This window comes from Beta vulgaris, chromosome 6 (assembly GCF_026745355.1).
Source record: "Beta vulgaris subsp. vulgaris cultivar EL10 chromosome 6, EL10.2, whole genome shotgun sequence".
NCBI lineage: Eukaryota > Viridiplantae > Streptophyta > Magnoliopsida > Caryophyllales > Amaranthaceae > Beta > Beta vulgaris.
Window position 1 is genome coordinate 2,872,647 of NC_079207.1, and position 13,627 is coordinate 2,886,273.

The 13,627-nt window shown below is 36.2% G+C and overlaps 2 protein-coding genes across 17 annotated transcripts; one reads left to right on the forward strand and one right to left on the reverse strand.

Annotated features, from left to right (window-relative positions):
- Positions 1–26: 26 nt before the first annotated feature.
- LOC109135305 (pentatricopeptide repeat-containing protein At3g49740) lies at positions 27–10,097 on the reverse strand. 15 transcript variants are annotated; one of them, XM_057395895.1, is made up of 7 exons: positions 7,783–10,097; positions 6,681–6,759; positions 5,662–5,766; positions 2,423–3,867; positions 1,807–2,198; positions 1,542–1,644; positions 27–572 (listed from the first exon to the last, which is right to left on the reverse strand). In XM_057395895.1, exon 1 carries the CDS (start codon positions 10,008–10,010, stop codon positions 7,818–7,820), a length of 2,193 nt encoding a protein of 730 aa, XP_057251878.1. In that variant the 5' UTR covers positions 10,011–10,097; the 3' UTR covers positions 27–572; positions 1,542–1,644; positions 1,807–2,198; positions 2,423–3,867; positions 5,662–5,766; positions 6,681–6,759; positions 7,783–7,817. The 15 variants fall into 15 exon arrangements, with proteins under 15 accessions (XP_057251878.1, XP_048502163.1, XP_057251871.1 ...); XM_048646206.2 differs by having other exon boundaries at positions 7,543–10,097; XM_057395888.1 differs by having other exon boundaries at positions 2,423–2,704; positions 3,408–3,867; positions 5,662–6,759; positions 7,543–10,097.
- LOC104895013 (ankyrin repeat-containing protein NPR4) lies at positions 2,432–6,498 on the forward strand. Of its 2 annotated transcripts, XM_019250054.2 has the most exons (10): positions 2,432–2,953; positions 3,372–3,914; positions 4,016–4,117; positions 4,334–4,432; positions 4,541–4,642; positions 5,250–5,348; positions 5,456–5,515; positions 5,715–5,813; positions 5,922–5,981; positions 6,175–6,498. In XM_019250054.2, exons 1-10 carry the CDS (start codon positions 2,432–2,434, stop codon positions 6,223–6,225), a joined length of 1,737 nt encoding a protein of 578 aa, XP_019105599.2. In that variant the 3' UTR covers positions 6,226–6,498. The 2 variants fall into 2 exon arrangements, with proteins under 2 accessions (XP_019105599.2, XP_057251881.1); XM_057395898.1 differs by lacking the exons at positions 5,250–5,348; positions 5,456–5,515.
- Positions 10,098–13,627: the final 3,530 nt, after the last annotated feature.

Sequence of the window (13,627 nt, forward strand, 5' to 3'; positions counted from 1 at the left end):
AAGCAGCATGCTCTGGAGATGTTGGATTCTTAAGAAGAGCGGTCGAATCGAAACCAACAAATTACTTCCATCATCAACACAAGCCATCAGATGTTGATGGCTATGTCGGAGGTAATATCTTTCACCTTGCAGCGTTTAAGGAAAAAGTTGAGTTCTTTAGAGAAGCCATGGAAAGATTACCAACAGAGCTTCAACAACAATTTTTCTCCCAAGTAGATGGTAACAATTGGACTCCTCTATTTGTGGCTACTTGGATCAACAATCTAGAAATTGTTCGACTAATTCTTGGGTTCTACAAATCAAAATTGAAGGATCATGATCATATACAGAAACCATGGTTAGCTCTTTCTAAAACGAAAAAGACTCCGTTGCACGTTGCCCTTGCAGCGCCTAACGAGGAATGTGCAATGGAGTTATTGTCGATGGACATGGAATTGCTTTGTGCCATGGTTGATGATGAAAAGAACAGCCCACTTTTCCTTGCGCTTCAAAATGGGGTGAACTTGGTTGCTGAGAAGATCTTGATGTCTTCCTTCTCATATAGTGTTAGCGGTGAAAATGGTTCTACTCCCCTGCATTTTGTACCAAAATATACAGGTTTGTCATACGTATTTATTTTCGTGCCCTTATTGGAAACTTACAACTATTTTCGAACAACTAAAATGGAACGGAGGCAGTAGCTTGCTTTTGACTCGGTAAATGTTTTGATTTTACCTATATAAAGGGTTTCAAAAACTCCTTTAGGCTACACATTTACAACAATACGCTTCAAACACTACCAGTGAATTCACCCATATGGTGTAAAGCTCACTAATTTTATCAAATGGGTGAAAATGAGGATCTCAAAACTAACATGCACACTTTAAAATATTGAATCGTCATGTTATCAATTAGAAACTTTTGCCGACTTTATCTATTAGAAATTTTTGCCGACTTAACTGAGGCTTTGTTCGGCAAAAGTAGTTATTGTGGTAGCTAGTAACTGTTAGGCAACATATAAGTTGTTTCATGTTAGTTGTTATAGTTTAGTTGTAAAATAATTTTTAAAACTGTTGAATTCTTTTTTTGAAAAAAAATCAGAATTAAAAATCTAATCTACCTCCAATTTTTTAGTTTTTTTTTTTGTACAAAGCTTTTACTTAAGTTTTGACTTGGTGAAACTTATAAAAGTACTTAAAACTTATTGTTGAACACGCCTCCACGGAAATTGAGGGAAAGGGTAGAGGTACAACAGAAAGTATGGCTCTGTTCTTTTGGATTGAATTAATAAATTGAGTTCAGTTCAGACAAATTCATTTCAGTTTAGATCAGTTTAATTAGTTTTCTCTCACAGTTTTCATTCATTTCTGTTCAGTTCAAACAAATTCATTCTAGTTCCGTTCAAACAAATTCATTTCAGTTCAAACAAATTCATTTCAGTTCAAACAAATTCAGTCCAAAACAACAGAGCCTAACGTCCTAATAATCATAACCAATAGCAAATAGTTTCTTAAAAACATGCAGAAAATGTTCTAAGATTGCTGCTGGAGAAGAATACCGACCTCATCGACAGAGTTGATGATAAGGGATATAACGTGCTTCATCAATGGGCAGAAATGGAGGAAATTTGGCCATTAAACTTACTTCTGAAAGACGACTTTCCTACTGTTAGGAACAAAATGTTTAAAGAATTAATCTATTCCACGACAGATAAAAGTGAAGGCAACAGTCCATTACATATTGCAGCAAAGAATAAAAACCCTGAAATAGGCAAGACGCTTGTACGAGGTTACCAGCAACTACAAGAGATAAGAGCTGTGGAAATACCTGAGTTACTTGACGGTAGAAGCTCTCCTTGGAAAACAAAGAATAAAAATGGAGATACGCCTTTGCACATAGCTTTATCATCAAAACATGAAGAACTTGCATTGTATTTCTTATCACTCGATACAGCGATACGTAAGATTCGTAACAATAAGGGGGAGAGCCCACTCCTCCTTGCTGTTGCTTCAGGATTTGGAAAGGTTGTAGACGAGATTCTGAAAACTCATGAACCTCGTTTCTCCATGCTACGTCGCAATGACGGAGTCACATTGCTTCACCAGCTACCATTCTGTACAGGTAACTAAATTTTCTGGCTGCTTTTCACCATTTAAACTATGATCCCTGCGATGCCTCGAATTACTGTATGTCCCATCTTTTGCGACGAATTAACAACTCTTGTGAAGAAGTATTAAAAAAAAGGTCAGTACAATGTAGAACCAACAAATAATGTAAAATCTACAAGGATACTGTGAAGACTTTGGAAAATGATGAAAATACAATTTGAATTTCATTTAGAAAGGAACACAAGGCATAACATAGAAAGAAAAACCTTATTATCTTTATATATATATATATATATATATATATATGTTCTGCCTCGGGAACTACTAATGCTCACTTGACTGTGATGAACAAAGAGGAAACTGGCAGGCGGTTGCTTGAGAAATTTTGGTGGCTCATCAACTTAGCTGATGACAGGGGAAAAACTGCTCTAAACAACGCCAAAGAAGCATGTGTCCCCTGGCTTGTATGTTTGCTGATGAACCCTTCTTTAATCCAAAAAGAACCCTTCGATTGGATTACAGCATGCGAGCGATCAGATGAAACCTGGGCTGTATATGCCTTCATTGATAGTTGTCAAGATCTTCAGATGATGTGCCGCGACCAAAATGACACTCCTCTGCACCACATCAAATTACGAACTTACAGAGATTACTTTAATTTCCTCAAGATACCATCCATTGCAGAGCTTAAGAATACAATCGATTATGAGGGTGCAACGCCTTTGCATCGAGCACTCGAGAGGAAGGACATGAATCTAGCTAGGGCACTACTCATTGATAATGGGGTTGAGCGAAACATGGAGGACTATCATGGTGCAACTTCCATGGATTTGCTTGCCAAGCTTTGCAAAGAAAATGACCACTGGGTATGTTACGAACTCTACAAACCTTGATCTTTTTTCCTGTTCGTGTTATGTTCGGCTGACATGCATCACTCTTTGAAATTAAATCATCATGTAGTTTAGATCTTGAGGGACATCATCAATGGTGGAACTAAGGAGGGTCGTTCGTCTTAAGAAAGGTGGCCCTGCTAATGTTAATGATTGGGACTAGAAAAAGCAGAGCACAAATTTAAATAGATAACACTTACAGTTCATGTCAATTTTCTTAATCAAAATGTTTAATAAACACTAAGCTGCAGGCCATGTGAGATGAGAATAAAAATATTTTGTATTTTCAGTTTGGTTTGTTGAGAACATCTGGGGCCTTATACTCTGGATCACTTTGAGTACCCAATTAGGTGGTTCTAGAACTAACATATTAAGCATACATAATTACCTGCAGGCGAAGATGTGCAAACAAATCAAAGTAAATCCATACCTGAAAACAACATACATCCAACCTGGGACGAATCTGGACCAGATGCGAAACACACTCTCTGTGGTTGCAGCTCTGTTGGCAACAATTACATTTGCAGCTGGGTTCACTCTTCCTGGTGGCCTTAACAGTGTAACTGGCGATGCTATTCTCGGAAAGAGAGCATCATTTCTAGTGTTCTTACTATCAGATGCATACGCCATGTGTACATCCATGTTCGTCTTGTTTTGCTTGATATGGTCCATGGTTTCTGACCGTGATATGTCATATTTATTGGTTGATCGCAGTGTTCTGATACTTATGCAATCCCTATATGGGACGATGGTTGCATTTATGACCGGCATTTATACTGTAATTGGCCATAGCTCTTTGTGGGCAGCCATCATTATCTTTGCCATGTGCTCTTTCATTGGAATTTCAGCTAATAGAACCATTTTGCATAACGTACTTGCCAAGTTAATCCCTGCAGCAAACCAAGACCGGAAAGATAAATTTCGATTGCTTGAAGAGGTAAAATAATGTTCTATATCTCTATTCGTAATGTATGCACTGTAGTTTAAGGTTTAAAAGATTGATCTAGGCTATGTTAAATGGTTGAACTATTGTTCCAGGGAAAAGCATCTAGTTCTGGAAATAAGGACTCTCAGGGAGGCGAGGGAACATACAACGATGCACATGAAAACCACGAAGATCACATCCCATTGCTGAAAGAGGTAAACTAAAATTTATCTAGAGTCCTATTCTTATATATATATATATATATATATATACTCTACATTCTATAGTTAATAGAAGGTACACTAGATAGTTTTCATTTTTACACGTTCTTATCAAACAGTGCATGGTAAACAAACCAAAACCAAAATCATAAAATTACATGTTATAGCTCCTAACTTAACCTGACAGGAGTTTTCAACTTTCTGTTATAGGGAGAAGCATCTATTACTCAGAATGATAATTCTCAACAAGCCACGTTAATTCCTGCAGCAAGCCAAGACCATGAAGATAAACTACAATTGCTTGAAGAGGTAAAAATCGTTCTATAGCTATATTCGTAATGTACGTTCTGTAATTTGTGGTTTAGAAGATTGATCTAGGCTACGTTAATTCGTTAAATGGTTGAATTCTTGTTCCAGGGAAAAACATCTACTTCTGGAAATAATAACTCTCCGAGAGTCAAGGGAACACACAACGATGCACATAAAAACCACAAAGATCAAATCCCATTGCTGAAAGAGGTAAAACTATTCTAGAGTTCTATTTCTTATATACTCTCCACATTCTATGGCTCATAGAAGGTACACTAGGTCGTTTTCTTTTTTACAATTTCTTATGAAACAGTGCATGGTTAAAGAAACTAAAACTAAAGTCATAAATTACATGTTGTAGCTCCTCACTTAATCTAATAAGGTAGTGTTTGGAAACTTGTATTTCACTTCAAATAATGAAATTGAAATCTGGAATTTAAAGTTTGTATTTCAATTCCTAATCACGGTTTTGTAAAGGGTGTTTGATAGAGGAGAGAGAAATAGAAGTTCAATGGAGGAGAGAGAAAAAGTGTGGGTTTACTAAAGGAGAGATAAATAAATATTAGAAAGAGAATGAGTGAAGTTGGGATATAGGTACTCATAGAGTTGGGATATGTATGAGGAGAGAATTTCAAATGACAAGGTAATAGCTTGGATTTGAAATGCTACTAATATAGGCTTTTCATAAGAATTTGGACAAATTCCATAATTTTAAATTCCATGTCATCCAAACAATAGATTTCATCCAAATCCAGGATTTGAAATGAAATCTTGCTATCCAAACATAGCATAAGAGTACTTCAAATTTCTGTTACAGGGAGAAGCATCTATTACTCAAAATGATGGCTCTCAACAAGCCAAGTTAATCCCTGCAGCAAACCAAGAGCAGAAAGATAAATTTCGACTGCTTGAAGAGGTAATAATCGTTCTATAGGCTATATTTGTAATGTCCGTTCTGTAGTTCGTGATTTACAAGATTGATCTAGGCTACATTAATTCATTAAAAGGTTTTTCTTGTTCCAGGGAAAAGCATATAGTTCTGCACATAAAAACCACAAAGTTCAAATCCCATTGCTGAAAGAGGTAAATAAAACTATTCAAGAGTCCTATTTCTTATATACTCTCTACATTATATGGTTCACAGAAGGTAGACTAGGCCGTTTTCATTTTTACACTTTCTTATCAAACAATGCATGATAAATAAACTAAAACCAAAATCATAAAATTACATGTTATAGCTCCTCGCTTAATCTGATAGGAGTATTTCAAATTTCTGTTATAGGGAGAAGCATCTATTACTCAGGACGATGGCTCTCAACAAGCCAAGTTAATCCCTGCAGTAAACCAAGACCAGAAAGATAAATTTCGATTGCTTGAAGAGGTAAAAATTGTTCTATAGCTACGTTTGTAATGTACTTTCTGTAGTTTGTGGTTTAAAAGATTGATCTATGCAATGTTAATTCGTTAAATGGTTGAGTTCTTGTTCCAGGGAAAAGCATATAGTTCTGCACATAAAAACCACAAAGATCAAATCCCATTGCTGAAAGAGGTAAACTAAACTATTGAGTCCTATTCCTATATACTCTCTACATTCTATGGTTCATAGAAGGTACACTAGGTCATTTTCATTTCCACACTTTCTGATCAAGCAGTGTGGTAAACAATCTAAAACCAAAATCACTACATTATTTGTTATAGCTCCTCACTTGACCTGATAGGATGATTTCAAATTTCTGTTATAGGGAGAAGCATCTATTACTCAGAATGATGACACTCTCAACAAGCCAAGTTAACATGTAGCAGTTGAAGGGAGAAAACGTCAACTTTTAGATATTTACTTTGGGGTTTCAGATTATGTAGCAGTGATGCAGATTTACCTACTTAATTCTTCTTTATTTGTTCTGAGTTTAATACAGAAAAGATTTATATCATGCGCTAACAGCTTTTTGTGTATATTGGGGCCTGGGGAGGGCGGAGATCCTATTGTTACTATTCAAAGATGAATGTTTTCATTGGAAATAGTTGACTGTTTGCTCTTTTATATAGCCCCACTTAATATTTATTGAGAGACAAGTTCTATTCTATTATTACTAAACCGAGTTAGTTATAATTAGTTATAAGTAAACAGATATAAAGTCTGGTCTGGTCTGGTCTGGTCTGGTCTGGTCTGGTCTGAAGTTTTCTGGTCTGGTTTGATTCTAACAGGAACAAGTAATAAATTCTATAGAAGGGGTGAAGAAAACACAACCTGATGATCAGAGCATTAGAAAAAGGCCATCTCTAGTTGCCTTGGCTGCAGGACTGGAAGTTGGGACCTCCAAAGTGTCCTGCAAAAATGACACAGTTCAATGCATATTAACCGCACAGGCACACAGACTTGCAACAACTCAGTGTCACTGATGACCCCAATTATATAGACTCTCAAAATGAACTATCACTTATCAACTATGGAGGCCTCCTAAAGTCTGCAGCTAAAAAACTAACACTAACAAATTGATCAAAATTTTCCATCTTATCTAACATCTACTTTCCAAAAAGTATGTGGAGACATGCAACATGGCGTTAGCCAGAAGCACAGTATACAACATCGAAGAATCCCATTGTCAACCTCACACCCTGTTTCCCAAGCAACTTTCAGCGAAGCAGCAGTAGCATAATATCACTGAGTTACATCAATCGTAAGATCTGGCAATATAATATATTTATTGCAAAAGTTCACCATTGTTACCTATTTTGCTCGATGTGGCCAGTATCATAATTTTGAAATAGAAAGCTTGGTTAACTTGATTTAGTAGACCATCAATTTTCAATTATAAGATGTGAACATTCAATGTCATGGAGAAATAAGAAAGACTAAGACCTTCCTCTACGTACATGATATATAGAGTAATATGTTTCCCGTGTAATATTAAGAGACTAACACCCAAACAAGCCAAACTTAGGATCTGGTGGGCTAAGACTATGTTCAATATTCTCTAGTCTGCAAGTTGTACTGTCAATTCATGCCAGCATTTGGCTTTGACACAAGAAGCCACATAATAATTTGCACATTCAAAACAAGAATCAACAGAACAATCAGGGAAACTATGGTAATCTTGAACATGTGTTACCAATCTGGTATCATCCGTTGCCCTGCATTCCCAGAAAATTTGATTTCTAAATACTGCACCTTAAACTCCAAAGTCTGAATCTATGGCCCATCTAATCAATCCAAATAGTTATCCAGTTTATTCCACTCACAAACATGAAGGTAACGGAGTATTCCAGCAATGCCAACGGCTGTTTTTGTGAAGTTGCTTAAAATGAAAGGTGACTTTCATGGCTTCTACTGTATAGCTCAACCACTGTACCTTACTGCCAACTTGATCTTTTAAGATTTTTATGGCTAAATCCAGCTGCATCCAGGTTGCTTTATAGCTCTAACTGTCTTCATCAACTCCCTAACTTGAGCTGCATCTTCCCACTGTCCAGCATTTGCATGAATATTTGACAGCAACACATAAACTGCTGGGTCGTTTTTCTCGGTTCGGAGAAGCAACCCAGCAACAATCCTTCCCAGCCTTACGTTTCCATAAGCAACACATGCACTAAACAAAGTCCACCAAACATTGGGATCAGCCTTAAAATACTCACTCTCAACAAGTCTCTCCATCTCATCAACATATCCAGCTCGCCCTAAAAGGTCAACAAGGCAAGAGAAGTGATCTACTCCCGGCTTCAACATATAATCATTCACCATGGAGTTAAATATGCGAATGCCATCACAAACTAGACCAGTACGGCAACAAGCAGAGAGAGCAGCAGTAAATGTGGCTTGATCAGGTCTAAGACCAATCTCATATTGCATCAACGTGAAGTACTCGACAGCTATTTTCCCTTCTCCATACTGTGCAAATGCAGAGATGACAGCATTCCAACTCACAACATTCCTTTTGTTCATGGAATCAAATACCTTGATAGACCACTCCAGAAGCCCGCATTTTGCATACATGGTGATGAGGCCATTTCCTAAGGATATCTCATTGAGAAAATGATGTCTAAGAATGTAGCAATGGACCTGTTTCCCATGTTGTGAAATTGAAATGCCGGAACAAATGCTTAACAAAATAGTTAGAGTGCATACATCAATTTTTGAATTTTGCATCTGACGAAACAGCTCTAGAGCTTGAAAAGGGTATCCATTTGATAAGAAACCTGAAATAATTGCACTCCAGGTAATCTGGTTTCTAAAGTGCATGTTGCAGAATATTTGACAGGCCAGTTTTATGTCACCTTGCTTAGAAGATGCAGAGATTAAAGCATTGACGACTTCACTTGTCAGACTAAGACCATTTTTCAGCACAAGGGCATAAACCATCTGGACAAACTCTAAGCTCTCTGAGCCACTTAAGAGGGCTCCAATTGTATACTCATCTGGAACAAACCCAGTTTTCTTCATCTCCATATAAGCCAAGATTGCTAATTGCATATCATTGTTATGAGCATATCCAGCTATCATAGTGTTCCATGAAACAACATCCTTCATTTCCAATTTCTCAAATATTTTCCTAATCGAATCCAATTGCCCGTGCTCAGCATACATTGCCATTGCAGCATTGCTCACAGCTGTACAAGGTTCATAACCTGCCTTTATAGCCTGGGCATGTAACTGGAAGCTCATGCTCAGAAGCAAACCCGAGCTCATAAGGCTCACAAAAGTTAACTCAGTAGGTCTTAGCTGAGCATATAACATGTTTTGGAACATTACCAAGGCCTCTTCCTTCCTCTCAAGGCCTGCTAACCCATTGATCATTGCATTATAGGTAATCTCATCTCGCACCATCTCATCTACTTCTTCAAAAACTCTACAAGCACCCATCACATTTCCGAAATTAAAATACATTGTAAGCAAAGAATTCACCACCGAGCTCATACCCAAAAACCCACTCTTATAAATCAAAGAATGCACTTGCTTCCCAAAGCCATATAATTCAACAACATTACACAAGCTAAGAACACAAGCAAAAGTGTAATTATCATGCCTCACACCCAACATATGCATTCGCCTAAACAAATCAAACCCTACATCCTCATACCCATTTTCAGAACAACCAGTGATCACAGCATTCCAAGGCTCAACATTTCTCAGAGACATTTCATCGAGCAGTTTGCAGGCATAAGAAACCTGACCCAACTTAGTACATGCTGATAATAGAGTGGTCCAAGAGTAAATATCAGGTGCACCCAGTTCAGAAAAAACCCTTTTAACATAACCCAACTCCTCAGATTTGGCATAGAGTGAAAGTAGAGAATTTGAGACATGGGGAAAGTGATTTAGTCCAGTGTAAGTAGCAAGAGCATGAAGCTGGTTCCCAAATCTGGAGTTGCGTGTATTGGCAGAGGCAGTAAGAGCAGATGAGAGAGAATAATGGTCTGGGGTTAGGATATCAGATGAGTAGATTTGCAGGAAGAGAGAGAGACAATCATAGTGACGATTTGAGCGGGTAAGTTTTGACAATTGGAAGTTGAGATGTATGAGTTGCTTTGCGGCGTCCGCTGCTACAAGTTTGGCTTTTTGGGTGTGGCACAGCAAATTCATCAGCTTCTACATGTTACTTGTTACTAGTTGTTAACTTGTTACTACTATTTCTCAATGGCAGCGCCACCTCAACTCCTCAAGTGCTAATATAGGGTGCGCGCTACGTGTAATGTGAATCGTGTTCACTCTAACTTATCTCTATTATATAAGGAAAAGGTGTCTCTTTCAAAAAAAAAAAAAAAAAAATAAGGAAAAGGGGAAGCAATGTTGTCTATATAAAATAATCTTCTTATTCTTATTTATACAATAAATCATGTAATTAATAATAAAGAAAAATTTAAAAGAAAAAAATCAAGCATATCTAATAAGTTGAGTAATTATCTATTTGACATAATTGACAATGAATACAAGTTTTAAAAAGTATTACATTAAACATTGATTCCAAATCTTGAATAATAAGGAAAGTTGTTATATGAAGCAAAAAAAAAAAAAAAAAAAAAAACTCTTGAAATTACAATTCAAAATTTTTAGAGAACGTATTGTGTCGGACTCGTCCGACCATAATCTTTGGTCGGACGACTTTCAGGTGGTTCCAATTTTTTTTCAGTTAGTCTTAATTTTTTTTCAGGTAGTCTTCATTTTTTTTTCAAGTAGTCTTCATTTTGTTTTCAGTTAGTCTTCTTTTTTTTTCAGTTGGTTTTTGTACTTCAGTTAGACTTACTTTGGGTTTCAGTTGGTCTTTATTCTTTTTCAGGTAGTTTTCATTTTTTTTCAGGTAGTCCTCATTCTTTTTCAGGTAGTCTTCATTTTTTTCAGGTAGAAAACAAAGTCCAACTGAAAAGAAAACAAAGTCCAACTGAAAGAAAACAAAGTCCAACTGAAAGAAAACAAAGTCCAACTGAAAAGAAAACAAAACACTAACCTCTGCTTTCTCTCACTTTCTCCTTCTTCTTTATTCCTCTTCTGTCAGCTTAACAAAATTGTACACTTTGTTGGCCTCCTCGTTCCAAATACTCCTAGAATGTTGGTCCATAGGTTGTAGGACTGCAACATTCTCTTACGAACAGATCCAGAAATTTCTTTAATGTAGCAATAATCTTTCCCCTAAAGAAATCCTCTTTCTCAGTAAAAGGTGTACCAGACATAAAAGCTCGATCATCAACAAAAACTTCTTTAAGCATGGTGTCACCAGAATTATCACCATCTCCACTTGAAGGGCCAACCTCTTTGTTGTCGAGTGCGCGTCTACTAGAAGGTTCAGCAGGAATCTTGAAGTTCGTGTCGTCTGAAGAGGCCTTGGTTGCCCGACTATGTTGCCGGAGGTATGTGATGGGGAGCAATGGAGGGTTCTTGATGTTGTCGGGTTCACTGTGAATCTTCAATGATGATGATGAAGAAGGACGCGTTATTATTGTTGGTGAATTTACTGGGCTCAGTCCGTCTGACGAGAATATTGGGTCAGACGGTCTGACCCAATACTTTCATAAATTTTTAACACCATTATTTTACTTAAAATTTGAGTTACAATTAAATTAAATCCTTACATAAAATACCATGGTTGCTAAATACAACCTCACTTTACTAATACAACCCTATAAAATATCTAAAATACCCTTTACCTTAAAACCCATTTCTCTCTCCACTCCTCTCTCTCCATCTTCCATGGTCGTCCTCTTCAGTTATAGCGGTATAATTATTTATCTCCAATTGATGCTTTCACTTGCCAGTTGCCAAATGTGAGAAACATATTCGACAAAAATGTTTGCCCACCCATTTTCCACCAATACACCCAATGTGATAATCTAACCGTGTTCCATTCATTCATGAAAATCATGATTCGTTTCATAGATACTCCCTCCGTTTCATATTAATCTACACACTTTGACATTTTACACTATTCACAAATTGCACTTTGACCTTCGTTTGTGATTTATACGTGAATGAAAATATAGTCATGTGGGATCTTGTTAGATTTGTCTTAGTATGTATTTTATTAATATGCACTTTTTATAATTTTTACAAATACAAAACTAAAGATATATGTCCTCAAAGTTTTACATTGGCATGCGTGAAAAGTGTAAGTGTGTAGATTAAAATGAAACAGAGGGAGTATGACTTATGTCTTGAATTGCCAGATTGGATAAAATTTTGTTGATTGCGAAAATCAAAATCTTCTGAAAATTGAAGCAGAATCAATGGTTACATGCAATCTGTACGAAGTAGGCTCGATTTTTTCGAGCAATCTGCACGAAATGGAATCGATTATGATTTGTGTAATCCACACGAAACAGATTAATCACGTTCATGTAGATTGCACGAAATAAGGCGAATCATGAATTATCGTCCGACATATCATAATTACGAAAAAAAATTAACAACTTACATCAGATTGAAATTCGATTGGGTCAAAATTATCGTCCATTGAGTATGAAACTAAAATTTATAGATCTTCTATGAAGCTTTTTTTATCTAACAGTTAGAGAGGAAGAGAGTATTTTTAGAGAGAGAAATGATTTTTTTAGAAAGAATATGATAATAAGGGTTTTTGGGGGTTTTTTTAAGGCTGCGTTAGTAAAGTGAGGCTGCGTTTAGCAACCCCCTAAAATACATTCATAATTCACGATCCCTTTACAAGTTCGCTCAACTTTGTGCAAGTGGAGTATCTAACAACTATCAGATAATTTCAAGCCGAAATACAGTCGAAAAAATTGACAATTTATTGCTTTGTACATAGTGTTTGATTTCTCTAAACATAGTCATGTACAAAATTGTTGTTTTCTTAATTACAGCCTGTAGATCATGAAAAAATATATGTTGATCATGAACAAGTTGACATATGTATGACTTGCATCAATCTTTAATATAAAGAAAAAGAATGATATGATATATTGTAATCCTATGAAAAATTATTAAGTAACCTTTATATTTAAAAACTAAAGCAGAATTTCAAATTCACGCACGCATCGCAGACATAAATTGCTAGTTTACTATTGAGCCCACGTGGTGACGATAGTGGTAACGAGGATGGTAGGAAGGTGGCTAGCAGATAGTTTGTGTGGTGGGTGACTATGATTGTTTGAGATAGTAGACATGGAAATCTCAATGTTACACATAATTATCTGATATATTACCACGTGAAATTCAAAAGCTTTCAATGATACTAAGCGCAATTATGTAGATAAATTTGATCTCACGTCTTAGGGTATGTTCTTCGTAACTTATTTTTTGTTCAGTTCAGTTGCAATCAGTTCAATTCAGTTCATTTATTGTAATTTAATTCAGTTTAGTTGCAATCAGTTCAGTTGCAACTTATAATGCAACCGAGAAACAATTTATAATGGAAAACCCAATTTTGAAATTAGTTTTCCATTGTTTGGTTTCATGTAAGAAAAATGATGAAACGAAATGAAAGGGAAAATTAAGAGGTAGTGAATAGGGGTCTAAGTTCGGTTTTTAGTTTGGTTTTGGGGTAAAATCGAAATAATTCGGATTTCGCATTTCAAGTCCAAATTTCGAACCAAAATCTTCTTAAACCAAACCAAATCACAAAACCAAAACAAATACAAACCGAAAAAAAATCGAAATTCTTTTTTGTTGCAATTTTTTCCCCCAAAATTTTACAAAGATAATACACAAATTATCAAGTTTCAAATCATCAAACATAGAAGAATTACTTA

What these genes read in the sequence shown, in the direction of transcription:
- LOC104895013 (XM_019250054.2), top strand. Translation starts at nt 2,432, where the DNA reads ATGAACAAAGAGGAAACTGGCAGGCGGTTGCTTGAGAAATTTTGGTGG. An exon ending in AATTTCGATTGCTTGAAGAG is followed by an intron (nt 3,915 to 4,015) that starts GTAAAATAATGT and finishes CTATTGTTCCAG; the next exon opens with GGAAAAGCATCTAGTTCTGG. An exon ending in AATTTCGATTGCTTGAAGAG is followed by an intron (nt 5,814 to 5,921) that starts GTAAAAATTGTT and finishes TTCTTGTTCCAG; the next exon opens with GGAAAAGCATATAGTTCTGC.
- LOC109135305 (XM_048646205.2), bottom strand. Translation starts at nt 10,010, where the DNA reads ATGAATTTGCTGTGCCACACCCAAAAAGCCAAACTTGTAGCAGCGGAC.